The following is a 26,732-nucleotide window of genomic DNA, read 5'->3' as shown; positions in this document are numbered from 1 at the left end:
GGGACCAATCAGCGCCTGCTCAACGGCTGTAGGCGGGCTCCCGGTATTCCGCTAACGATAACAAGGTACACGGTATGCTAAAGGTGTCTATTTGCGAGAACTTCGTTGACAACTTCGAGAACAGGATCCATCGTAACGCTGGCAAAACGCCGGTGCAAACGTAAGCGGAGCGACGGTACCAACGGCCACAATAGCCGATAGATGCCTTCAACGTGCGGCCGGCGGTAGCTTTCATTTCGGCTGCTGCTAGGCCGCTCTGCTGGCCGTCAGAAATCACGGAGTCTGCGTTACGTCATGTTCACGTCATGTTTCACGTCACTTAGTCCTGTGTCGTCATAGGAGAATCCCAAGTTTGAATCAGAGCGGCGGGAAAAACTTTTTCAACTTCGAATCCAAATTTCTTAGAAATAAATGCATCTTTCGCTGCCGGCCAAGTGGCAACAAAGCCATGAAATGCCGAACTATCCGATTTTGCTGTAAAAAAAAGATTAATAGAGCTCTCCTCACTGTCCCTTTAAGAGTACAATGCGAAGCATTGCCGCTCTGTCGCACAACGCCTCTAAACTGTCACACTGAATGAACGCTTGTCGGTGGTGTAGAGCAGCACGGTGCAACCCTTGCCTGTTTGCAAAACCTCTCCCGCGTTTGCTGGTCCCTGTGAGAAAGCATTGCAACATGCTTGTCTCATTGCTTCAAGGGAAAACGCTGAAGCTCCAAAGGACTTGTCCCACGAGGTGCATGGCCAGCACATTCAGGGTACCGCATGCCCATTCCCATGGTGAAGGGCACGTACTCCACAGATGGCCCCCATAGACAGCGACGTATGTGCGGGTTGGCAGTCCGACTGTTAGGTGATGGCTGACTCAAATTGCGACTAGCATTTTTGTGGCAGTCTTTTATGCTGCCTCAAACATAACCAGCCACGCGCCTGTGCGACAATTAAAGGTGTACTGAAGAGGACTCTGAACTCGTATTTTTACCACTGGAACTCGATCCACACGTTCCGAGTGTTCTTGGAAACTTCAAATTATTGCCCTGTGCGGCTCATTTCTCTAATATAAATCGGATTAACGTCGGGCTCCTACTTTTTTTTTTTTCAATTCCCCGCAAACGGTGGGAGGAGCCGACCAGCCTTCCTTCCACCCAGTATCGTGGTGGCTTGCCGTTCTGCCATCAGCGGAGTGATACATAGTGATCGGCTAAAGCAAAGAGTCCACGCATATTTTTATTTCCGTGAGCCTAATTTGCAGCTGCGTAATGTCTGACTAGACCTATTTATTTGCGCAAACCTAGAAGAAACAAAATAAAAGCTTAAGCGAAGCACCACCCGACTGCCTGAAAGCACTCCATGCGTTGGTTGACTCCTCCCACCATATGCGGGGAATTCAAACAAAAAAGAGGCGGGAGCCGGACGTTAATCCAATTTAATTAGGGAAATCGGCCACACAGGACAATAAATCGCAGTTTCTAAGAATGCTGGGAACATGTAGATCGAGTTCCCGCGGCAAAAAGACGAGTTCAGATTCCTCTTCAGTGCACCTTTAAGGGTCCCACAATCTTTGCGCAAGGAATCGTCTCACTTGAGCAAGGCTGTAGATCATTTTGACCAAAAACAAACATTTTGATGGAAAACAAAGTGAAGACTATTTCCATTTGTCAGGACACAGCCATGATCAAAGCTGTTGCATCGGGTATGGGTAGCAAAGTGCTTTGACGGAGTTCCGAGCACGCTGTCTACAATCTGACAAACAGATCGTTTTCCTTCAAAGCAGTTGAAGGAGCTTTAATGAAATCTTGAAATGATTCTTCAGAAGCTATTGGTCTGGCGTAGTCATTCTTCACCAGACACTGCAGCCTTATGATGAAGGGTTAAGGCCAGCATGTTCATGTGTCATGCGGGGAAGCAAACCAAAACGGCACTAAAGACGGAATCACCTCTGCGCCCTCATTTACTGCGGCCCTCACCTGCTTCAATGCCGAGCAAACTGGCTGAATATCCTGGATAAGCCTTACGCTGTTCTCTGCGACATTATTTAAAAACTCATTTTCTACGCTTCGCAGAAATAAAACGTGCGTGCATTGGCAAGGCTGACATGTCTGGTTGGTGTACCTATATTCTGCCACGCCGGGGATACTCAATGCATGTATAAAAGGCTCCCACAACACAGATTGGCAGCAGTCTAAGCACTGTCTATGTTTCACTCACTCATACCTGCCAACTCTCCCAAATTGTCCGGGAGTCTCCCGAATTTTGATTACATCTCCCGATTGCACGGACGCGACCTTAAATCTCCCGAAAAGAAGCCGCCACAGCGTAGCATTTTTTTTTCTAATTTTCTTATTCTTTTTTTTGCACGCTACAGCTATAATCCTATACCGTCCTATAATATAACCATGCCGGAAAGCAGCGTGGGAGCACTCAGTCACCAGCATGCACATCGAATCGAGGTAGCGGCTGCCGGCACCACCACGAACGCGAGCAACCGACGGGCGTTGCCATATTGGATTTTTGCAGATTGGATCGTCTCAGGCTGGCTCGCGGATTTTCAATCCAGTCATTATATGATCGTGGGACGTGGGTGCGCTAGCCTCTCTAGGTCATCGAGTGAAGTGCGGCATGCCTAACTACTCTCTGTGTTTCCCCGAGAACGCCAAACTACTCTTTGTGTTTCCCCGAGTTGGAACGATCGATGGCACTTTCGAAAGCCAAGAAAAAGTACTTGCAAGTATTTCGGAAGTCGCACACGACTGGGTTTCCGTGCTTTGTCAGTTCGTGAAAAGGTGACAAGAATGGATTCTGTACCACGTGCGCCTGTGATGTGAGCGTTTCGCACGGCGGCAAGGACATCAAGGTACACATCTCTTCACAAAAGCATAAGAACTATGTTCGTGCTGCAGAAGTGCAGGGCACCGTCGGCAGTTTCTTTCAAAACAATGGCGAAGACAGTGTGATCCGTGCACAGTGCCTTTTCTCAGGATTTCTTGTGAAACACAAGCATGAATGGTCACGCGGGACCGCTATTTGGGAAAATGTTCGCGAAATGTGACGACGCGGAGCGCTACGGATGTGGACGCACCAAAGCAACTGCCATCGTCGGGGAAATGGCTGCGTACGCCGAAAGGTCAATGCTGGAGTCTCGGAAACGCCGTGCTTTCGCAATCACTGTGGATAGAAGCAACGATAGCGCGTCGCAAATGTATCCCATCGTGGTAACTTACTACGTCGAGGAATCGCAGCGTGTCGAAAGCTGATTGCTTTCTTTGCAAGAACTCCATGCGGAGGCCACCGGGTGGAAAATTGGAAACCTCGTTCTAGATGCACTCAAGTCCCGCGATATACCCATGGGCATTGCATTTTGTACCGGTCCCTGCACTCCTGCAACAACACAGAGATCAGTTCAAAATAAACTATAGTGGGCTGCAATTCTCACCTCTTTCCGATGTTGTCAGCCTCAATAATTTCCGAATTGCTGAACTAAACAAAAAAAAATCCCCCTCTCCCTCCCTCCCCACCCCCCCGCTTCAGCGGTCTCCCGAAATTTCATGTTGCTAGGTTGGCAGGTATGCTCACTCTACACGGTGACATGAAGCCCACTGACATATGCAGCTAGTGTGACCTATGGCTGTAACGAAGCAAAGACTACAATGAAGAAACAGCGGGCCCAGTTTCGCTTTGTTGCAACGTAGGTCGACTGTAAATCGATCCTATTTTTTTACTGAAGTCGTTGCCGGAAGCAGCTCAATTCTCGTAGAAGAAGCCCAACTAGAAGCACCGCCACTGCGGTGGCTCAGTGATTCGGGCGCTTGGCTACCAAGCCGGACGGCCCAGCTTCATTCCCAGCCGTGGGGGCCACATTTCGATGGAGGCGAAGCGCATGAGGTGCCCGTATGCTGTGCGATGTCAGTGCGCGTCGAAGAACTCTAGGTGGTGGCCTAAATTAATCCAGAGCCCTCCACTATAGCATGTTTCTTTACAGTTCACAACTTTTTTTACATATAGCATTTGTTGTGACTCTCCCATTGCAGGCGCAGTTGCTGCAGTGTGGTTGGGCCCCGTACGTGGCCAGGGCGTCATACGACCCGGACTGCCGCGGCAGCACCAGCGAGGCGGAAGATGCGGCCTCCTACTGCTGAGGACACCCTCCCCCCCTCCAGAGTTCCACTTATGTGATCTACCAATAAAGGATGTCGATTTTTTGTCTCGAGCCTCGCTGCTTTTAGCACAGCAGGCGTTGATGTCTGCTTGGTTTGTGGCATCCCACTTGAGTACATACCTACAAGGGCTGCGTTGGTGACTCCAGTGGCAAAAGGTGATGCTGGTTGCCCTGTAGTACTCTTTGCATGGTTGCTGATACTACTTTAGCAAAGCTAACTACTCGGCACATTGGTACAGTCGCGAGTAAAGTAGCACTAGTGACATGCAGCCGGAGCGGCAGATAGCAACGCTCGGCGCTGCAGTTACTAACACTCCGTTAACAAAATAACAGAAGTGTCAGGTGTGTTCACTAAGCACGGTCAGCCACACGATCAGATTTTCGCTGCTCCGGTGACGTCGTTGTGCTAGTCTTTTTTACTCGCGAGTGTACTGGTTAGTACTCGTAGTAGAAAGGAACGAGGGCACGAGACAGGCAGCAGCGAGACAGTGGTCATGCTTCTTAGCTTTTATCTTCTTTCCTTCTGCACTGTTCCTCTATGGGTAGTTCTTGATGTTCTGATCTGTTGCAATGGGCCACGTTTTTGAGGACCTTACCGCTGTTTGCTGATCCACATGCTGGTTTTAGTCATTCATTGTTGAACGGACACTAAGAACAAGCTCGTGGAAATCAGGTTTTTCGTAAGCTTAGAAAGGTCAGAAATAAAAATAGATGTCGCCACCACCAGCAGTTTTCTCACGCAAGCTGCGATGACTTCATGCAAGCATTTAGATGAATTTTGCGGAGTGGGTTGAGTCGACTATTCAAGAGAAAGAGCAGGTTTTGAAAAGGGAAAGTTCAACTTGTGTGTACTGTTTTCCTCTTTGTTTTTACACTGCCCCTAAAAAAAAAATGGATTCAAGTTAGCGCTGCATGACAAACTGTGGTGCATTTTATGGTCCAGGGCAGGGTCTCTGCTCTCATTTGGGACTATACCTTAGTGTGCCCAGATAGAGAAAAGAGAAGGGCTTCAAGATGTTTTGGCTTGTGACGGCAAGCCACGCCACGCCAGGTAGCACTGAGAATTAAAATCATGACAAAATGACCAGTAATGTTGCATATTACATTAGAACATTATACTAATGTTATAAACTAGTGAATAATGTTGCATCATAATATTCAGTCTAAACACGTTATTTATTAACTGATTTGAAATTTTGATATCGGAAATATAAAACATTCTAATGGTTATTATAATCTTCTAATTATAACTGAATGAAGATTACCGATATCCAAGCATTATGTCTTGGAATTTTCGCACTTCATACATTAATGATATTTGTAGACTACCAAAACATTGTCGTTACATGTCTGCGATAGTGCCAACCATAGAGTGTACGTACAGCCCCCCGAATTTCATGACAGTTTGCATACTACCCATTCACCACTATTGCACATGGGGAACCCTTCTCAAATGCGATCCCAGCCGTTGCGGCTGAATTTCGATGGAAGGCGAAATTCTGGAGGCCCGTGTACTGTGCGGTGTCAGTGCACGTTAAAAAAACCCAGGTGCTCGAAATTTCCGGAGCCCTTCACTACGGCGTCCCTCATAGCCTGAGTCGCTTTGGGACGGTAAACCCAAACAAACCAAACCAAACCTTCTCAAATGCCTATGTTTGCTTGAAGCTTGGTATTTGCTAGAAGGAAAATGTATAAGTTGCATACCAGGTAGCAGCGAACATTATAATGTACAATGTTATGTAAGTTGTAGTAATGTTATATGTTGCATTGAAATGTTATATTAATGTTAAAAATTAACAAATATATGTTATATGGCGATAATTGCGCTCTCACGTTAGCAGAATGCATGCGGAGGGACGATAACAATCTCATGAGTTCGAATTTGGGAGCTAGATCCCAACAAGAAAAGACGCTTATAACAAGCTTGATAATGTCGTGTGAATTGCGCTGAAAAACGGGAGCCGCGGTTTCATTCAACTGCCGCCCGAACCCACGAGTGCTTATCGTGGAACCAAGCGCAACGCGAAGCTCTGTGTTGGGCAGCACGAAAGGCGCGAAGCGAGTGATGTTTTTTACAACGCACGGATGGGAGCGCTGTAATCGCGGCGCATTCGGGCGCACGGAGCGCGCTGTCACGTGGTATCTTTTAAACTCCGCGGGCTTTCGTTTTCCTGAATAAAGACGGCCACGCTAAGTCTATCTCGTTAAAAGTGCCAGGGTTGGACAATATTTGTGGAGCTCCACAACTTTCCTATTGACGCCTGAAAGTTTCAAGCTATATTTAAAGAGTTAATGTACTTATTTCGACTAATTATTCAAATAGGACGAGCGAAAAAATAGTCCTGTAACTTTAGATAAACCCTAACGACATCCACGCGATTTCAGTTCTGAAGAACGCGTAGGTTTTTTTAAAAATCTTGGTCCAAGTTAGCTGGGACACCCTTTATACGATGCAACGCCGGCTGTTGTTGAAATGCGGTTTCATCGGCTCCTCCTCTGACGTCATGCCAGAAAGGCGCGCTGCCAGCTGCGGCGGTTGCTAGGCAATGGCTCAGCCCGCGGTGTGGCCACCGGCCACAGCGAAACGGCGAGAATACGGCCAATGTAGCTATCGCTACAAAAGCCGGCGTTTTCGTCGTGAGCGGTTTGAAGCCTCGGAGAAAGTGTAGAGGAGGAAAGATTTGATTTTATTGGGGTTTAACGTCCCAAAGCGACTCAGGCTATGAGGGACGCCGTAGTGGAGGGCTCCGGAAATTTCGACCACCTGGGGTTCTTTAACGTGCTCTGACATCGCACAGTACTCGGGCCTCTAGAATTTCGCCTCCATCGAAATTCAGCCGCCGCAGCTGGGATCGAACCCGCGTCTTTCGGGCCAGCAGCCGAGCGCTGTAACCACTGAGCCTCCGCGGCGGGTAGAGGAGGAAAGAGAAGAGAGTGACCAAGTACAGAGGAGGAAAGTGGAGAGGGGTGGCAATGAAACTCGCCCAGTCAGCCACGATCTCCCGCATAAAACGTAAGGATCGCCAGCAAATTTTTTTTAACAGTGCTGTTATACGATGTGTTTAGTTTTGCAAAAAAACGAAAAGAGGGAGGGGAAAAGTTGGTATCCCGTGTACGCTCTTTTATTAAAAAAATATATGCAAAATTTACATGTAAAAAAAGAACACAGAAAGAGCTCCCAAAGTTCAGGAATGTAGTGAGACCTGTTGTAGGACCTCTCGGAAGTATAGGTTTTTTTTATTACGGTTTGTTCTGGTGTACAACGTGTAAACCAAGGGAAAGAAAACAAAAGGTGGTTCCGCACCTGACTATGGCCTGCTCTTCCTTAGCGATCAATGCATACTTATGCATTAAGAGTACTGAATCGCATAAATTAGGCATTCATTAGGAAGTGAATTTTAACGATTTAAGGAAGGAAGGGAAAAAAACAACAGTAATTTACCGTCGCAGCACTACAAGGGCAGTAAAAGCATACTGCACATACCCACGTTTGAAAGACAAAATGGGCCCCGCCGCGGTGGCTCAGTGGTTACGGCGCTCGGCTGCTGTCCCGAAAGACGCCGGTTCGACCCCGGCCGCGGCGGCTGAATTTTGATGAAGGCGATATTCTAGACGCCCGTGTACTGTGCAATGTCAGTGCACGTTAAAGAACCCCAAGTGGTCGAAATTTCCGGAGCCCTTATCACTACGGCGTCTCTCATAGCCTGAGTTGCTTTTGGGACGTTAAACCCCAATGAACCAAACCAAGACAAAATGGAGCTAGATATAGCTCTAATGTCATTGCAAACACAAAGCTTCAAACGAGGTTATGCTCGAAACAACTAAGAGAATAAGAGATCGTGTTTGAAGGTATCATGATTCAGGTATCATCATTGCCTCTATCGGAAACCGGGCAGGGCTAATGCTTTTTCGAATCACCTTGCTCTCCGACCGTTATTCAGCGCCGAATAACCTCCACCGTAATTGTCCAAGAGCAGCTCTACTATATCGGGCAGCATGGGGAAGAGGCTGAAGTGGCAGACATAGAAAGAAAAAAAAGAGAAAGGAACATATCGTGTGCAAATTGACGGCATAATATCTTCAGAGAGGGGTCTAACCCGGAAAGGTGATGCTAGAAGAGAGTGACCAGTTCGGTTAGAGGTGCTAGAGAGCCAAGGCTTGAGTCGTGCCTGCTCTAACAAATAACTCTACCGGTTTGCCGTGGATCCGGGGAAGCAGGGACCGCGCAAGCAGAAAGTAAAGCCACGTTCTTATCCGCCGAATAGCCCCAGCTCACGGTATAGCAGTGAGCACCGCGGTTCTTTGCTGGGCTCAGGCCATGAAGTTGTCAAAAGATTGGACGCAATTTCGAAAAAACAAAAAAAGAAACAAAAAACAGCGCCGCGCGGACGGCTCTCGCTGGCGCGCGTGGTAAAACGGGTGAGAAGAAAACCCCGGAGAGCGTATGTCCTCCCCCTCTTCACTGGCGCGTCAGCGGCGGCGCCGCACCGGAAAATTCACGATGCTCCCTGAATCCACTCCAGGCTTTTGACCAATCAGGGACGCGCGCCCGGCGCAAGAAAAAGGAGACTGCACGACCGATACTGTGTGTATGTGCGCGCCTGCCTTGGCGCGTAGAACAAACAGACGCGGACCAAGTCTACATAAGAAGGGTGTTGACCGCTGTCGACTAGCTCGAGCGAGCCGCCGTTTACGCTTCATCGAAGCGCGCCCGCTCGACTGCCGGGATAAAACTACTCGCCCAGCCGCGGTTCAACGAGGCAGCGCGCGGCAGCCTGCGGGACGGCACCGTCGTGGACCTCTGGTCGTCGGACTGTCGCAGTGCTCAGTGAACAAACTGTTTTTTGTTTATTTGCCTCTCTCTTGTGTTCGTCCACTTTAGGTGCAATATTCCTTTTGTATTGTAGTGTCTCTCAAGTTTAACATTCCACGAATTGTTTTGTTTTGTTAATCACTTTGTATGTGCTTCTACTAGTTATTGTGAAATCCACTGTATCGCCTCATTGCTGTACAAAGTTTGTTTTGTTTGTGAACCTCCCATTCACCGAACCTCTGACCCATTCTCTGGCTTGCGACCGGCGAAAGCTGGGCCTCTTGTCACTTGGTAGCTGATCTCCGCTGAGCTTGACACGCTGAGTCGAGGGCATATCCTTTGAGTCCGAGACCGCTACCCCCACACGCTTTAAGGGTGTCTGGGAATGCACACTAAAGTGCGCGAAGTTTGCTGACAGCAGTGCAGCAGATGGTGGCCGAGTGTACCGACCTGCAGGGCGCACTGGCGGCAGCTAGGTGCCGGATGATACCAGCCGAGACTTGCCTCGTCGCTGAACTCCACACGCAGCCGATGCGGAGAAGGAGCGCGGGCTGAAAGATGTGATTAGTTCGCCATGCGCTACGTGAAGACCTGCACGGTGTGCCTCGTCATAAGCGAGGTGGGTCGGCTGAAGTTGCGAACCCTGTTGGCGAGTTCTGCGCAGTAATCATGGGCGTCCGGAAGGGGGGGGGGGGGGGGGCGGTTGCACCCCCCTCCCCCCTGGAATTACGGATATTATTTATGCACTAGTTCCTTTTTGGTGCTAACCTAGCTACCGCCGCCCCCATCCCCGGACATCGGGTGCCCCCCCTCCTGGAAAAAGTTCTGCAGACGCCCTTGCCAGTAATTGACTGCAGTCCCAATGCGCTCTGGGATCATGGAGGTTATACTATAGACTACTTTTGCTTAGAACTTGGTGCCTAACTTTCTTGGCAGGGTCTCCGTTAAAAAATCATCAGCATTCCCATTTGTGTCACTGGACTGATAATTGCTGCCTATCGAATATTTCCTAATGTGTGCATTACGTGGCAATTTACTGGGCCAGTTTCCTTCTCCCTATCTAAACTAGTCTTCCACTCATCTGCAGCGTTCATTCATTCTCTTGCAGCTTCTTCCCACTATTTAAAAGTTGAGCATACTGGAGCCGTTTTTAAACACCACGCGATCTGAGATCACTGCGATGGCCTTATGTACTTGGGTTGGAGGGTCTTGCACTGGATAAGAATACAGTAGAAAAGCATCGACCGCCGACCAACCGTTAAAACAAAATACGTTTCGACTTCTACATCTCAATAGAGTGCCCTATACTTCATGACAGCAGCATTTCTTTTCAGTTTCTCTATTATTTCCACCGTCTGGCCGCGAATGTACTTCGTACCATCCTTTACCCAAACATCAAGATACTTGTATGCCTTGAGTGTAGACCGCTCCAAAGTCTAATGTAATCGGGCTGGGCTTATAGACGCCTTTTTAAGGCGAAAGCCTTTAATGCCTCATACTGTCGTTAGCAGACGCGTCGGCAGCCGTGTCGACAGACGCGTCGGCAGACGCGTCGGCAGATTTGTCCGCCTTTCGGCGTCACTGCTTAAAAAGAAACATCACCGAGGGTGGGAATCGAACCAGGGCCTTTGGCATTTGAAGCGGAGACGCTACCACTCACCACGAAGGCTCAAGGTTCGAGCATGAATAAAGGCGCATCTAGTGAATGCATGGGTTTCATAAATAAAATAAAAGGAATAAAGGCAAGAAAAGGAAAAATAAAAATAAGAAAATAAACAAAAATAAAAACAAAATAAAAATAAGATATGAAAATAAAAATAAAAAACAATAAACATTAGAAAAGGAGCAGTAATAAAAAAACAAAATAAGAAAAATAAAAAGTAAATAAAAGCAAACACTGCGCCAGGAAACGCTTTCGCCTTGCAGCACTTTAGAGAGCCAAAGTGCTCCCTGAATTTTTTTCCTGTGCTTCTTATACTTCGGTCCGACAGCCGAGCCTCGATGGTGAAAAGGTGTGAATCTCAGATGTGTCCTTATAAAAAGGGCACATCTTGTGGCGAATATGGATGGTCCGCCAGCCTCCTATCCACAAATGTGCACTAAGGAGAAACTGGAGTTCGCCTGTATCGACAGATTACCGTGTTGTGATAACGAAGTCCTTTCTGGTCTTGACATCATGAATTTGAATTAGGCGGAGAGAAAAAAAAAGGCTTCATTTGTAAATTAAGTTTTCTCATCAATAAATGCCTCTTTGGCTGCCGAGCAATCACCAAGATACCCATAAAAAGCCATACAATCAATTTATACTATAGCAGATTACAACTGCAGGATGAGAATCAGTTGGTAACAATGGGCGATGGCAGGACTCAGCTTTTTAATGCCTGACTGTATCAAACATGCGAGAGGCATCAGTATTCTTGAGCGTTTTATTTCGTCTAGTGATATGATTCTTGCTTAGGTCATAAGAAAAACTTCAACTGCAAACTGCATTCCTGTCGCGGAAGAATTCTGACCGGCGGTCATGAATGTGGGTGAGCTTCACTGAAGCGCACGATGTCTGATAATACGCAAGATGTCTGGGTTCTGTGATTCGCCGCATATAAGCCAACGGTTCCCCGTTTCGCCTCATTGTGAACAAGGCACCCGTGTGGGAGCCGAAACGTCATTCCATCTTTCTTTTACGGTCGGTGCCGTTACGTTTTTTCGTCACTTCACTGAAGCCTTACGTTGTATCCGATTATAAGAACGAAAACTGGATCATGTTGTTCCGAATGGCTTTTCAAGTAGAATTTTAGGGATTTAATGAGCCTAAAAATTCGGATATATGATTTTCTGCCATGTACACTTTATCTATACATCCCAATAGTAGCCCAAGTAACATTTCACATTGGCCTCAAATGCTCATTCCCATTGTTTCAACCCAACTGCTGAATGTTCTGCGGCCGAATGTATCAACAAGTACTGGCAGTAACCTTCGCGCACATCGCGCTAAACAGCTTTTCAAGGTGCCAATTTTCTCTCTGAAAAAAAAAAGAAACGCAAAAATACGGTTTGGTTTGGTTTATTGGTGTTTAACGTCCCAAAGCAACTTAGGCTATGAGGGACGCCGTAGTGAAGGGCTCCGGAAATTTCCACCACCTGGGGTTCTTTAACGTGCACTGACATCGCACAGCACACGGGCCTCTAGAATTTCACCTCCATCAAAATTCCGCCGCCGCGGCCGGGATCGAACCCGCGTCTTTCGGGTCAGGACTCAGCAGCCGAGCACCATAACCACTGAGCCACCACGACGGGAATGGTGCGTGGGAGAAAATTTTCGCCTCGCCCCATTCCCGTCGTATTTTAAGGCGAAAGCCATTAATGCCTCATACTGTCGTTAGCAGACGCGTCGGCAGCCGTGTCGACAGACGCGTCGGCAGCCGTGTCGACAGACGCGTCGGCAGAAGTGTCGACAGACGCGTCGGCAGCCGTGTCGACAGACGCGTCGGCAGATTCGTCCGCCTTTCGGCGTCACTGCTTAAAAGGCTCAAGGTTCCAGCATGAATAAAGGCGCATCTAGTGAATGCATGGGCTTCATAAATAAAATAAAAGGAGTAAAGTCAAGAAAATAAAAATAAAAAGCAAACAGAAATATAAATAAGGTGGGGAATAAAAATAAAAACAATAAAATTAAGAAAAGGAGCGCAAAATGAATAAAAACAAAATATGAAAAATAAAAAGTAAATGAAAACAAACAGTGGTCAGGAAACGCTTTCGCCTTGCAGCACTTTAGAGAACCAAAGTGCCACCTGAATTTTTGCGTTTTTTGGGGAGGGGGGGAGGGTTGACCTGCCGCGGTGGCTCAGTGGTTAAGGCATTCGTCTACCGAGCCGGAGTACCCGCGTTAGAACCCGACCGCGGCGGCTGCGTTTCTATGGAGGCGAAACGCAAGAGGCGCCCGTGTGCTGTGCGATGTCAGTGCCCGTTGCAGATCACCAGGCGGTCGAAATTATTCCCGAGACCTCCACTACGGCACCTCTTTCTCTCTTTCTTCTTTCACTCCCACCTTCATTCCTTCCCTTACGGCGCGGTTCAGGTGTCCACCGAGATATGTGAGACAGATACTGCGCCAGTTCCTTTCCTTTCCTCTAAAAACATTTTCATTTAATTTACAAATTTTTTGGACGCTGCATGGCTAACCGCGCTTGATATTGAAGATATATAGAAGGCACGCGCGAGACCTAACATTGAACTGTACTTTTTACCCGACGAACTTCAGATTTAATAGGGAGCAAGAAATGTGCTAGTGAACGCCGGCGCGTTCGTGCTATAGTGCCTAGAATATACTGGCATATTCTAGGCACTATAGTTCGTGCGTCTGCTCGCCACTGCAGCGCCATTTGCACGCAGGCGTACCATGCAGATATTAGACATAGTTACCATAGCACAGTAATGCAGGCCATTGCCTCCTCTACTCACTTGTGCCAGTGTTGCCACGACAACAGCAACTTAGCGCTAAAGTCGCCCACAAATGCAGTATTTTTCTGCGCTAATGATATTTCCTGTTAAAAGCGGACAACAAAAATCACCAAATGCTTTCAAAAGACTGCTCTGAGTGTGACGTCACGTTGTTATGAGACCACAGTTGCAAAACCTAGGTTCAAAATCCAGCTAACCCTGTCACCCTTTTACGAATATGCAGCAGTTAACAGATGGTAGCGCCACCTATGAACTGGGCTGTCATTCATAGGCTGCGGCCTTTAAGCGGCGTTTCCGTACTAAATGCGAAGTTCAAGCTGTTCAAGCAGTGCTGAGCAGTTCGCCCGAAAGCCGCAAGTGGCGCGACACTCTGCTGACCTCTGACTCATTGTGGGGAGTTTCGCAACTATATTATAGCTATAGTGTAGTTCACTATAATTATAGCATGCTTAAACAGCTTTGTTGGCAGCTAACCCGAGCCGCCCCGGTGGCTCAGGGTTATGGTGCTCGGCTGCTGACCCTAAAGACGCGGTTTCGATCCCGGACGCGGCGGTCGAATTTCGATGGAGGCGAAATTCTAGAGTCCAGTGTACTGTTAAAGAACCCCAGGTGGGCGAAATTTCCGAAGCCCTCCACTACGGCGTCTCTCATAGCCGCTTTGGGACGTTAAACCCCGTAAACCAAACCGACCGAAAGCCAACCTGGGGCCGTATTACGGAACTGTCAAATCAATAACTTGTCAAAAACGCGTCAAAAACTCGTCAAAAAGCCCCGCCGTAGTCGCGCTCCTATTGGTCGGCTGTGTCGGGCGGCCATGTTGCTTTCTTGCGTCATGGGTTGCTGGCGTTTACGTCACGGACATGACAGAAGTGATGACGTTGAACGCCTAATTATGCAGGCGCATTTTGACGATTTTTTTTGACGGCTTCGAGGCGGTCAAAATTGGACCGTTCCGTTTTTGACAGAAAATGGCGGCGGCGGCAGCGGCGTCGTATGTGGCTGAGGCGGCTGCGGCGACGCGAGCAACGGCGGAGGGCGCACGAAGACGCGTTTGACTTGCCGGAGGAGCTGTTCCGACGCCTTTTTCGACTGGAGAGGCAGACTGCGGTGTGGCTATGCGACGAACTCGCCGATGAATTTGGAGGTTTGCGTGCGAATGCGCTGTCGGTGCAGCGGCGGGTGCTGTGTGCACAGCGGTTATTTGCGACCGGCGGCTTTCATGCAAGCTTCGGCAGCCGACGACACCTCTGTGCCACAGCTACATACAAATAAAACATGCTTATGCTGGCAAAGAACTTTATTTTCACCTGCAAATCGCACTTCGTGGCCGTCTTCTTTTTACCGGTCGAGGAAAAAGAAACAGACGACCACACATCACATACAACGCTTCACGCTTTGACACTTTTTTCATCGATCGTAAGAGCCGAACAACACAGACCTTAACAAGTTGGCTTCGTCGATTTTTCCGCACTTAGAACAACCGCACAGTACCTTGATTTTCGTCGCCACGTAAGAAAACATTATCAAGGCGTGGAACAGCTGTTCACGTGCAAAGCGGCGTGTTGACGTTTTACCGCCGTCTGCGCACCCCCGCGGCAGCAAAAGTTACCCACCAGGAAATTTAATAGCCTAACTTCTTGCGCTTCTTGCTTTTCTTAATGTTTTTTAGCTTTAAACATCATTTTTTGGCAAAATAAAATAATAATTATTTTTATTGCTGCGCATTTCTTTACTCTTTTAGCAAAAATTTAGCAGACGGTCCCTCGTCGTGCAGGCAAACGCTTCCGGGGCGCCGCTCTGCTGTAATTGGCTGATTCCTCGTTGCGTCAATTTTGCGTCAGGCGTCGACGTCACATCGTTTCGTCATTTTGACGTCACTGTCAATAACTTTTGACAGGTTTTTGACAAAGTTCCGTAATACGGGCCCTGAACTGTTGTTATTGCGACTGAGAGAAGGATGAAAATGAAAGTGCACGGGCCTGCCGACTGGCTCGAGTCAAGCCACCACCGCTGCCACGTGCAGATAGAAGAGGGTTCAAAGCTAGAGGAAAGGAAGAAAAGAAAAGACTCGCGTCGCAACAACCGCGTCCGCCGAAGCGGACGCTGGCTGAAAAAGCAGATAAGCGGCCGTAGCCTCACCTTCGTCAACTGTGCCATATAATCGCGTTTTTAGTACTGTGCCATATAATCGCGTTTTTAAGTAAAAACTCTGTTTGCTTGCGCCATCTTCAGTTTATCTCGCGTACTAAAGCAATCCAGCGCTTTACTCACAAGGTAGCGCCAGTAGCGCCACATTAGAACACACCAACAAAGAACCATGTGCAGAATATAATTATGACGCAGCAGTATAGAATATTGCAGAATAAGACACCGCAGCGTGGCCGAGGTCGCCGAGTGACGTCGACGAACGACACGCCAGCCATAAGGCTGCCCGGGCCGCCCAGATCAAGCAACGCCAGCAGCAGCAGCAGCAGCAGCACGTCGAGCGACGAGTCGACAACGACGGTGAGTAGCCCTTTCGTTGCACCACGTTGTTCCGTTCATATGTCCTTTACTAGCGCGAAAAGACTCGCGAAATGTGAACGAAACGTGCCGATCTCGAGTCAGGGTGATAGAATGTGCATTTCGAGACAATCAGGAGTGCCGATGCCTGCCGACATAACGGTCATACGATGGCTGAAATGACTGATGGCCACGTGTAGCACTCATGCTCACGCGCACGACCTCAGGAGGTCAGGCAGGTGCTATCGCGTGTAATCGCGTGCGGATAGCGGAGGAGACTTGGCGAAGAAAATGATGGCCTCGCTTTGAATACCTCAGCAGCGCCGCGATGGAAATGTTGCACAAGGATAGCGGGTGTGATAGGGCCTCCGGTGTTGTTACCGCTGCGACCGCTTGCCCCTCGTCACCAGTCAAGCGGAGTTTGAGCGTACGGTGCTGTTAAGCCTCATGGGCTTTCCGTTTCTGGACATTTCTAGCGTACTGGAGGGAACAGGCGCAGTGCGTGTAGCCATGTGTAGTAGCGTTCTGCGCATCACGCGTAGCCGTGCTGTGTCTCGTTCGTACTTTGCAGCGACAGACATCGGTGGCTCGCTTCACGCGTCTGTGTCTGGGGTGGACGCACTTCTCTTTCATATTGGAACAGAACAAACATTCAGTTTGGAGTTCTGAGCTCGTTCACGACGGGTGGCTGGCAGCAGTGGCTAGTCTTGAACGAAACGGTGCAGTGTGCGTTAGATGGAAAGATGGAATCCACCATGCTTGCTGTACACTACTTCTGAGGTGGAAATGCCTGTTCGCAACGGTTCACAGCTGCGTTTGAGCATGTCAGCACGCGGAGACCACAGCCGCGTCTTTAGCCACATTGTGCTTTGTAGTGGAAGATTTTACGGACAGCGTATGCAGTTCGTACGGTTGAAAAGCCGTCGGCGTAGTAGTAGTAGTAGTAATCTCGTGTCGGAAATAATCGGGAGCTGCGTAAAAATTGCTGCAGAGTGTTCCGGATAGTGCCATACGATCCAGCGTTTCGTGCAGCGTAAACTTACCAGTTAGAGATCCCGGTTGAACCCGGCTGCGGCGGCCGCGTTTCGATGGAGGCGAAACGCAAACGCGCCCGTCTGCTGTGCGATGTCAGTGCACGTCAAAGATCCCCAGGTAATCAAAATTATTCTGGAGCCCTCCACTACAGCACCTCTTTGTACCTTTCTTCTATCAGTACCTTCCCTTACGGCGCGATTCAGGTGTCCACGGAGATATGAGACATATACTGAGCGATTTCCTTTCCTCAAAAACGTTTTTTTTTAAGGCGAAAGCCTTTTATGGCTCATACTCGCGGCCAAGGTCACTTCCTGTGTAACGCTGTCTTACACGAATAACGCGGCAACTAATCAAGATAGGAGAAAACGAATGGTAGCATCAGATAGAGGGGACAAAATGTAACCGCGACGCCAAATTTGATGGCTGTAGAGTGATTAGTTAATTGTAGCCAATTATAGCGAAAACAAGCGAAATGCGTCGATATAATAGCGGGGACGTCGATTTAGCGACGGGAATGGTGTGACGTCACATCCACCGGAAGTTGTCACAGAATAGTGAAAATTAACACAGAATGGGCGGAAAAACGCCGGATTTTTGTTAAATTAGATTGAAAAATGTGTAATTAAGCGTCATTCATACTTATGATCACCGAAAGATCTATAATTTGGGTAAAAATTGCTCAAAAACGAGAAAAACTAGATGATGACGTCACATGAGACGAAAGGACGTCGAAGCAGTGTGCCCGCCGCCAAGCAACTGCCGACGCTCTTCTGTCGTGAAATGAATCCAAGCGCGGCAAATTCAAATCAGTGCAATGAGTCGCAAACTGCTTTCGCCTTCCCGCACTTGAGATATCTAAGTGCCTTGAATTCACCGAAGTAACTTGAAATACCGAATGTTTTTTATTTGCGAAAGCAATACTACGGTCATGAACGGCCTTTCGCGTAGCGGCGGCCGGTAGCCACGTTTGACCTTTAAAATGACCTCTGACGTTATACCAGGGTGAGAGATGGGCTACCAAGTCGAGTCTTCACGCAGCGGCGGCCGGTAGCCACGCGTGACATTTACAATGACCTATGACGTCATGCCATGCATAGTGACATCATAGCGTGACGTCATACCAGGGTGAGAGATGGGCTACTAAGTCGAGTCGTCGCCCAGCGGCGGCCGGTAGCCACGCGTGACCTGTAGACGCGGCTCACTGCGTTCCCTCTTTAGACGCGGCGCGTCGCGTTCATTCCATTAGAGGCGCTGTGCTCGCTTTCGCAACCTACCACGCTTAAGAAAAGCTAAGCCCCCGCCAATTTTTTTCAGAGCGCAGCTCTTTGGCGCCAGTTTCTGCGTTTCGAGGCATCGCCCTTGTCCGTTGTAACCAGCAGTGGACACCTTAGTCGCGCTTTAGGCTGCGAAACCAATGTCGCGGGAGCCTGGAAAGCAGAGGGTAAAATTGGTAAATTGGTTTTTATGGAAAGAAAACGGCGCAGTATCTGTCACACATCTCGGTGGACATCTGAACCAGAGGGAAGACGCCTAACTGCCCTCTTGGAACAATGGACACCTCAATCGTGCTTTAAGCTACGTAGCGGTGGTGACAGGTGTGGGCTGCATGCGTTGGCATTGACAACGTTGTGCCAGAAACGCAGCGCTGAAGCATAGGCTGTCGGCGTTCATTGTGTTCATTGTCATTGGTGTTGACGTTCTACAGGCGCATAATTGCTCTCTTGGAACAGTGGGCGCCTCAATCGTGCTGTAAGCTACGTGGCGGATGTGCGCTGCATGCGTAGGCATTTGTAACGTTGTGCCCGAAGCCGGCGCTGAAGCCATAGGCCGTCGGCGTTCGTTGTGTTCATTGGCGTTGGTGTTGTCAACGTTTTACACTCCGATCATTTTAAGGAAAAATTCAGGGGGCACTTCGACTGTTTAAAGTGCGTAGAGGCGAAAGCGTTTTCCGCACCACTTTGCCTGTGTGACACTGGTGACGTAACCACTGGATGACGTCACACATAATTGATGACGAAGTAATGACAAATTACTAATTACTGGCTAATTATTATTTAATGACTTAATACTAAATATCTGCTGATTAATGACGCTTAAGCTTAGCCTTTAGGAGTGGAATGCGACAGCGTGTTGTAGCGCTGCTAGGCAATTCACAGAAGGCCACCACCCGTTCGACGCGATGTATTGCCCTTTGAACGCAGCGCTGTTTGATGGAAGGAAATGGCGCTGTAATTCTCTGCCATCTCGGTGGACACCTGAACCGCACCGTACAGGAAGGGAGGAAGTGGAAGTGAAAGAAGAGCAAGAGGGGCCGTAATGAAGAAACTGCAAATTGTATTTGAGGAAAGGACGCAGTAACTGTCTCGCATATCTCGGTGGACACCCGTTAAAACGCGGACACATCTGTCGACACATCTGTCGTCACATCTGCCGACACGGTTGTCGACACGGACGCAGACACGACTGCCGGCACGGATTGCTAACGACAGCATGAGGCATTAAAGGCTTTCGCCTTTATAAAAAAATTCAGGGGCACTTTGGCTCTCTAAAGTGCTGCAAGGCGAAAGCGTTTCCTGGCGCAGTTCTTTAGTTATTTGTTTTATTTTCATGTTTTTTTTTATCTTTTTTATTTGTGTTTCTTTTGTTATTTTTATATTTATATTTATTTTTCATATCATATCTCGGTGGACACCCGTCAAAACGCGGACACATCTGTCGACACGGCTGCCGACACGGACGCAGACACGGCTGCCGACACGGATTGCTAACGACAGCATGAGGCATTATAGGCATTCGCCTTAATAAAGTGCGAATAACTGGCTCCCTGGGTCAGTGGATGCCTGAATCGCGCTTATAGGTACGTGGGGTGATGAGAGAGAGAGAGAGAGAGAGATATGGGCTGCATGCGTTAGCTAGCGCTGACAACGGTGAGCGAACTCTCGCGATAAACCATTTACTGCCACCTGCCAGGGTGGCAGGTTGGGCGGGGACTTTAATGTACATATAAAGACAAACAGGAATTTCTTACCATTTATGCGGAAGAACATCCCGTTCGTCTCGCGCGTAATGCTTCCCACGGCTGTGACAACCTCGCGAAATACTTGCACACACCTCGTCTTGGTGCAGCAAGTCGAGCATATATCCATTTCTCCGTCCACAAAGCTTCCTTCACGAGAATCAAGAACTGTTAGTGGAGTGTTCCTTTAAGAAGGAATATGTGTGAAAAATAAGTTGTCTGTAGGAAGTAACGTCATCGTCACCAATTTTTTTTAGAACGCAGGTGCACATGGATGCATTGAATAGAACGTTGGTTGTGTTCGATGCAATGTCCTGTCGCACACAGCCAAAGCTCCCGGCTGTGAATGGTAATAAAAAAAATTCAGGGGGCACTTTGGCTCTCTAAAGTGCTGCAAGGCGAAAGCCTTTCCTGGCGCACTGTTTGTTTTTATTTACTTTTTTATCTTTCATATTTTGTTTTTTATTTATTTTTGCTCCTTTACTTAATTTTATTGTTTTTTATTTTTATTTCCACATCTTTCTATTTTGGTTTTATTTTTGTTTATTTTCTTATTTTTATTTTCCTTTTCTTGTCTTTACTCCTACTTTATTTATGAAGCCCATGCATTCACTAGATGCGCCTTTATTCATGCTGGAACCTTGAGCCTTTTAAGCAGTGACGCCGAAAGGCGGACGAATCTGCCGACGCGTCTGTCGACACGGCTGCCGACGCGTCTGCTAACGACAGTATGAGGTATTAAAGGCTTTCGCCTTAAAATGGTGCAGTTCGACTACTGCTGAACCTGGTTAGAGAGCGAAAGCTATGGCGTATCGGGCAACTATACGCGGCTTGGCGTCCGTAACGTTGAGTGCGTCCCGGACGCTGGATATGCAGCGCACCCACCTTGCAATCCTGTCAGGCGGCGTTAATGGTTGATCGCGAGAGTTTGCCCACCCAGTGAACGCTGCGGCCTGTTGCAGCAGTGCCGCGTGTCTGCCACAACGTTGTCAGTGCTAACGCATGCAGCCGCATCTCTCCCTCTCTCTCTCTCTCTCTCTCATCACCTCACGTACAGTCTTTGCCAAAAGTAACCAGGCTGCATGGTTTGCTTGTAGCTTGTATAGTGGAGCCCTTGCGGCTTTCCTAAAGATCAAAAAGTGTTGGAAGGTAAGAAGACCCCCCGTCCTTACCTTTAACGACCATTTCAGCTTCAGGGATGCTGTAAGGGCTCCACAGTACGAGCTAGAAGCAAACCATGCAGCCTGGTTACTTTTGACAAAGACTGTACCTATAAGCGCGATTCACGCGTCCACTGACTCAGGGAGCGTTATGTGCAATTTCTTTCCTTTGCTATGCCTCTGCTATGCCAGGATATAGGTAGCGTGAGGTGAGGGCGAGGTGTCCACATCTCGGTGGACACCTGAACCAGAGGGAGGGTAACTGCCCTCTCGGAACAGTGGACACCCCAACCATGCTTTAAGCTAAGTGGCGGTGGTGACAGGTGCGCGCTGCATGCGTTGGCATTCACGACGTTGTGCCAGAAACGCGGCGCTGAAGCCGTCGGTGTTCGTTGTGTTCTGTGGCGTTTGCAACCTTTTACACTCCGATCGCTTTAAGGAAACGGAGTGCGCATGACTGACTCCCTGGGACAGTGGATGACTGAATCGCGCTCATAGGTTCGTGGAGAGATGAGAGAGAGAAGTGGGCTGCAGGCATTGACAAGGTTGTGCCAGAAACGCGGCGCTGAATCCTTGGGCCATCGGCGTTCATTTAGTTATTGGCGTTGGCATTGTCAACGTTTTACACTCCGATCATTTTAAGGAAAGGAAGGCGAGCGCGAGCGGCGAGGCACGCCAGCTGTGCGCTTTGTGACGTCACTGCTCCTCGCGCATGCGCAGCACGGCTCTCCAGGAGCCACGCGAAACTTCTCAGGAGGAGGAGGAGGATAAACTTTATTAAGGCGAAAACCTTTAATGCCTCATCGTTGTAAGCAGCAGTTGTCGACAGAAATGTCACGCTTTTCAATTGGTCGAAACGGTCGTGACGTCACAGTGCGCGAATTTCAAACGGGGCCAATGGTACATTGGCTATTAACCATGCAACCAATTGAAGGGATCGTATAGTGATGCTCCAAGTAAGTGGGACTGAGCTTAGTTAAATGCTTAATTATCCAATTAGCCTAATTAACTTTTCTAGTCAGGCCATATAAATAAATAAAAACGAGTACGGAAGTGCTCGAGCTCGGGAATCGAACCCCGGTCTTCGGCGTGCGAGACGAGCATGCTATCCACTCCGCCATGTCAGCTCGATGGTTTAGCATGAACAAAGGCGCGTCTAGTGAATACGGTGTCTTCGCTCACTATCATGCTCCTCCCTTCCCTTCCGGCGAGGTTTAGGTGTCCACCGAGGTATGAGAGACAGATACATTTCCTTTCCTCAAAAACCAATTTACCGATGAGCGAGGCGTAGAACCGAATGGGCGATGGCGTTCTGTGGACTCCCTGGCAGCGTAGCAAGGCGCTGTCGCGTTCCACTCAAGAGGCGAGGCTTAACATCTTAACCACACATCAGTGACCACACTTTAGGTCAAAAAAGTGCCCCCCTGAATTTTGACGGGTGTCCACCGAGATATGTGAGAGAGTTACTGCGTAATTTCCTTTCCTCAAATACAATTTTCATTTTCTTCATTACGGGCCCTCTTTGTCTTCTCTCTCTCCCACTTCCTCCCTTGTGCGGTTCAGGTGTCCCCCGAGATGACTGAGAATTACTGCGCCAATTCCTTTCCTCAAAAAGCGTTGCGTTCAAAGGGCAAGGCATCGCGCCGAACGGGTGGTGGCGTTCCGTGGACTCCCTAGCAGCGCACGCTGTCGCGTACCACTCCTAAAGGCGAAGCTTAAGCGTCATTAATTAGCAGCAAAACTAGTATTAAGGAGTTAATGAGTAATTAACCACTAATTAGTGATTTGTCATCACTTGGTAATTAGTACTCAATTATATGTGACGTCACCAGTGCCACAGAAGCAGCGAAAGTGGTGCGGAAAACGCTTTCGCCTCTACGCACTTTAGACAGTCAAAGTGCCCCCTGATTTTTTTTCGTCGACAAATGTAGCTGACAGTGTGGGGTTATAGCCCCATCAAGAGGCCATGAGCCCATGGCGTTCGGCGACTTCTAGGGCTCTTGTCACAACCCGGATATGTGTGTCCGAGTCAGAACTGAGCAATGCGGCCTCCCACTAGTCTGCATTCGAAAGCTGCAAGCCTCGAGGGGGGGAGTCCCGAGGGCAAGCCCATATTATGTGGGATAGAGTGGCATGTTGGCCACATAGTTGACAGGATGGGGAGTAGACCCCAGGGCATATCCGGGCATATATCGCGGGGTTGGGGAAGGTGTTCGTTTGGAGTTGCCTCCACGCAACTTCTTGAGGTTTGGTGAAAGTACTATGTGCGGGGGGATATAGAAGTCTACCTAAGCGGTAGTGCATGGTTATGTCATGAAATGTAACCATACAATCTCTCGCCGTCCGCAGGACGGGCGACACCACATCCCGGTCGACGAATCCTCGGACATAATTGTGGGCCGCCTCGTTCCCTGGATGAGATGAGTGCGCAGGGACCCAGATCAATTGGATCGGGCGGAGTTGAAGTTTGGTGGAGTGGAGGAGAGAGAGGGTGACAGGGGAGACCTGGCCTTTGGCTAAATTGCGAATCGCAGATTTAGAGTCACTGAAGATGGTTTCTGCAGAGGTGGAGACCATCGCCAAGGCTACAGCCGCCTCCTCGGCCTCTTCAGGCGATCTGACGGGAATGGAGCACGCAACCAGCGGCCGTCCACAGTAGTTTGCAACCGCGAGCGAAAAAAAAATTCGCTGTGGCTTAGCTTGATTAAGCCCGGTAATTGCGAAAGCAATATCCGTACCTATGCCATGGTTCAGCTGGTAGTGTAGCTGGTGGTGGTGCTTGTGGTTAGACTTGTGGCGATGCATCGGTTATACAGTCCAATCTAATCCAATGCAATCCAATCCAGTCCAGTCAGGCCGCCGTTCATGTGCACCGCCGTCCGTCGCACAAGGACGGCTCGAGATGGTCGCCCAGCTCTTCGGCGTGACGTCACAACACCTGCGGCGCGCCTGGCGGAGAGAGCGGCAGTTAGGCCGCCGTTATGTGCACCGCCGCACACTGTTAAATACTTTTTGTGCAGAGACTTAGCCTTGTCTTTGCGGCGAGCGACATGATAATATGGGTGCACATCTTTAGGAAGAGGGGTAACGATAAGGTTGCTGTGGATATGGTGTGGAAGCTGGACCCTGTCGAGTGCGGTTGTTTTGAAGCGAATTCCAAGCTTGTCGAGTATGTGACGTCCCGTGGAGGTGTGAGTGAGACGCTCGTACTGAGAAGTGAGATGAGCTTCCGAGAGCTCCGTCACAGTGTTGTAGACCCCTAATGCCAGTAGTTTATACGTGGGGGTCCGGTGGGGGAGATGAAGGGCCGCCTTGTATGCCTGTCGAATAAGGCAGTCAACGCGGTCCCGTTCCTGGCAGCCAAGGTAGAGGTAAGGGAGGGTATATGTGAGGCGACTGATAACAAACGCCTGAACAAAACGTCGGAGGTCAGCCTCTCGCATGCCTCTATGTTTATTAGCAATGCGACGAATTAGACGAATGGTCTGCGAGACAGAGACTGTAAGTTTAGCCAGAGTGTCGGTGTTTTCCCCATTTCTCTGGATGAGGAGCCCCAATACCCTAATGGTTGATACTTCGCGTATGGGCTGACCACTAGCAGTAATGCAGATGGGAGGATGGCCGTGGAGGCCGGGCTGACCTCGGATGAGCAGCAGCTCGGACTTCTGAGGGGAGCACGAGAGGTCGGCTGTGGCCACATGGCGCCAATGACATCGACCGCTTGTTGAAGCTCGGATTCAACCTCAGCATCGTTGCCTGTTGAAACCCAGGGGGTAATGTCGTCTGTGTATAAGGTATGGGATAGCCGGGGGATAGCGTCTAATTTAGAAGGTAGCGTTAGCAAGGCTACATTGAAAAGAAATGGGGAGAGAACGGATCCCTGGGGGGTGCCATTGCTACCGAGATTTATAGGGTCTGAGAGGAGAGAGCCAAAGCTAAGTTCAGCTGTACGACCAGAGAGGAAAGTACGTATATACTCGTAGGTACGGGGACCAGGATTTAGTAGGGAGAGGTTAGCGAGAATAGCTCCGTGCGAGACGCTGTCAAATGATTTAGTTAAATCAAGCCCTAGAATAACCTTTGTGCCCGCTCTGGTAGAGGGGCACTGTATCTCTCGTGAGAGCTGGAGCATGATGTCTTGCGTAGAGAGATTTGAACGGAAGCCAATCATGGTGCGAGGTAGGAGATGGTTGTCTTCAACGTAATTATTGAGACGGTTGAGAATGACGTGCTCCATCAGTTTCCCAGCACAGGAAGTGAGGGAGATTGGCCGGAGATTTTCGAGAGCTAGTCGTTTGCCTGGCTTCGGTATGAAAGTCACGCGTGCATGTTTCAAAGCTGCGGGGATTTCATCCTCTCTCCAGCAATCATTCATAAAGGCAGTGAGAACCTCAGTGGACGGGTCATCTAAATTACGGAGAATTTTGTTAGAAATGCCGTCCGGTCCCGGGGCAGAGTTAGGACGGAGCTGAGTGAGAGCGAATCTTACCTCAGCTTCCGAAATCTCCTGATCGAGGGCAGGGTTGGCACCGCCCATGTAGGGGGGAGAGGGTCCGGGGAAGTAGTATTGAGATAGCGTACACGAAGTTCATCGAGAAGATCCTAGTCTGAGCCGGGTGTTGATGGACTATGCGGGAAATGCTGTCTCGTTGGGATGGTTTGCAACCGTTTGGGTCTAAAAGGTATCGGAGAAGGTGCCAGGTGCGAGTTATCCCGAGCTGTCCACGCATGTCACAAACTTGACCCCATTGCTGGGTAGTCAGTGCGATAGTGTGCGCCTCAATCTGTTTGTCTATCTGAGCTACTCTACGCCCAAGCGTTATATTGTGACGCTGCTTTTTCGAACTGTTTTGCAGGCTTTCGCGGGCCTGCCATATATAGGTGGAGGAGACGGCTGTCTGTATTGAATTGATCAGCCGTGATAGGTGATTCTTTAGTAGTAGCAGAAACATATGCCGGCAGTTTGGCGATCCACTTGTCCAGGTTATTAATCCGGGTAGGGGCGTTCTGAGCACGTAGGGAACGAAACTTGTCCCAATCCGTGATTAGGGTCGGGCGACCTCTCCGACAGAACGGGGACATGCTGAGGTTGGTCGCGAGGAGATAGTGGTCGCTGCCGAGGGTATCCCCAGTGTTGAGCCACTGATCGAACCGTACATTTTTGCAGAATGTCAGATCAGGTGAAGTGTCAACAGACACGCGGGTGGGAATGTGAGGGTCAGTAACAAGGGTGAAGCCCAGTTCCTGTGCTCGCAACCACAGAGTGTTACCCTTTCGGTTGGCGGTGCGGTAACCCCAAGCGGGGTGGTGTGCATTGAAATCTCCTACAATGAGGAGACCGGAATGGTGCGCGAGCCTGTTGACCCCGGAAAGAAGGGTAGTGAAGTCGCGTCTTGTCTTTTGGAGAGCTATAAAGGATAAGAATGAAGAGGCTTTGGTCGCCCTTTTTCTACGCCAACGTCGTCTAAGGAGTGTTGGACGGCCGTCAGGTTGTTTTGAACCAAAATAGCGGTGTCGTGAGTGGTGGCATCTAGGGGGGAGTATGGTTTATAGCCAGGTAGTTTCACTGGGCCATGAGTTTGCTGAAGGGCGAT

At 49.1% G+C, this 26,732-nt stretch overlaps 2 protein-coding genes across 4 annotated transcripts in view; both read left to right on the top strand.

Moving 5' to 3' along the window:
- The window catches only part of LOC149360355 (polynucleotide 5'-hydroxyl-kinase NOL9), a 65,344-nt gene extending 61,119 nt beyond the window's left edge, over positions 1-4,225 (top strand). For all 3 annotated transcript variants that reach the window (XM_089572291.1, XM_089572290.1, XM_089572292.1), the window contains exon 15: positions 4,027-4,225. In XM_089572291.1, the coding sequence (XP_089428417.1) occupies positions 4,027-4,134 (108 nt within the window). In that variant the 3' untranslated portion in view covers positions 4,135-4,225. The remainder of the gene's footprint in view (positions 1-4,026) is intronic.
- Positions 4,226-15,812: 11,587 nt separating this feature from the next.
- LOC149360354 (uncharacterized) overlaps positions 15,813-26,732 on the top strand; it is an 87,903-nt gene continuing 76,983 nt past the window's right edge. The window contains exon 1 of the mRNA XM_089572289.1: positions 15,813-15,930. The gene's annotated coding sequence lies outside the window, so the exon portion shown is untranslated. The remainder of the gene's footprint in view (positions 15,931-26,732) is intronic.

This window comes from Amblyomma mixtum, chromosome 2 (assembly GCF_055824585.1).
Source record: "Amblyomma mixtum isolate Tamu chromosome 2, ASM5582458v1, whole genome shotgun sequence".
Classification (NCBI taxonomy): Eukaryota; Metazoa; Arthropoda; class Arachnida; order Ixodida; family Ixodidae; genus Amblyomma; species Amblyomma mixtum.
Note: the sequence above shows the minus strand (reverse complement) of the source record. Positions and strands in the feature narration are given on the sequence as shown.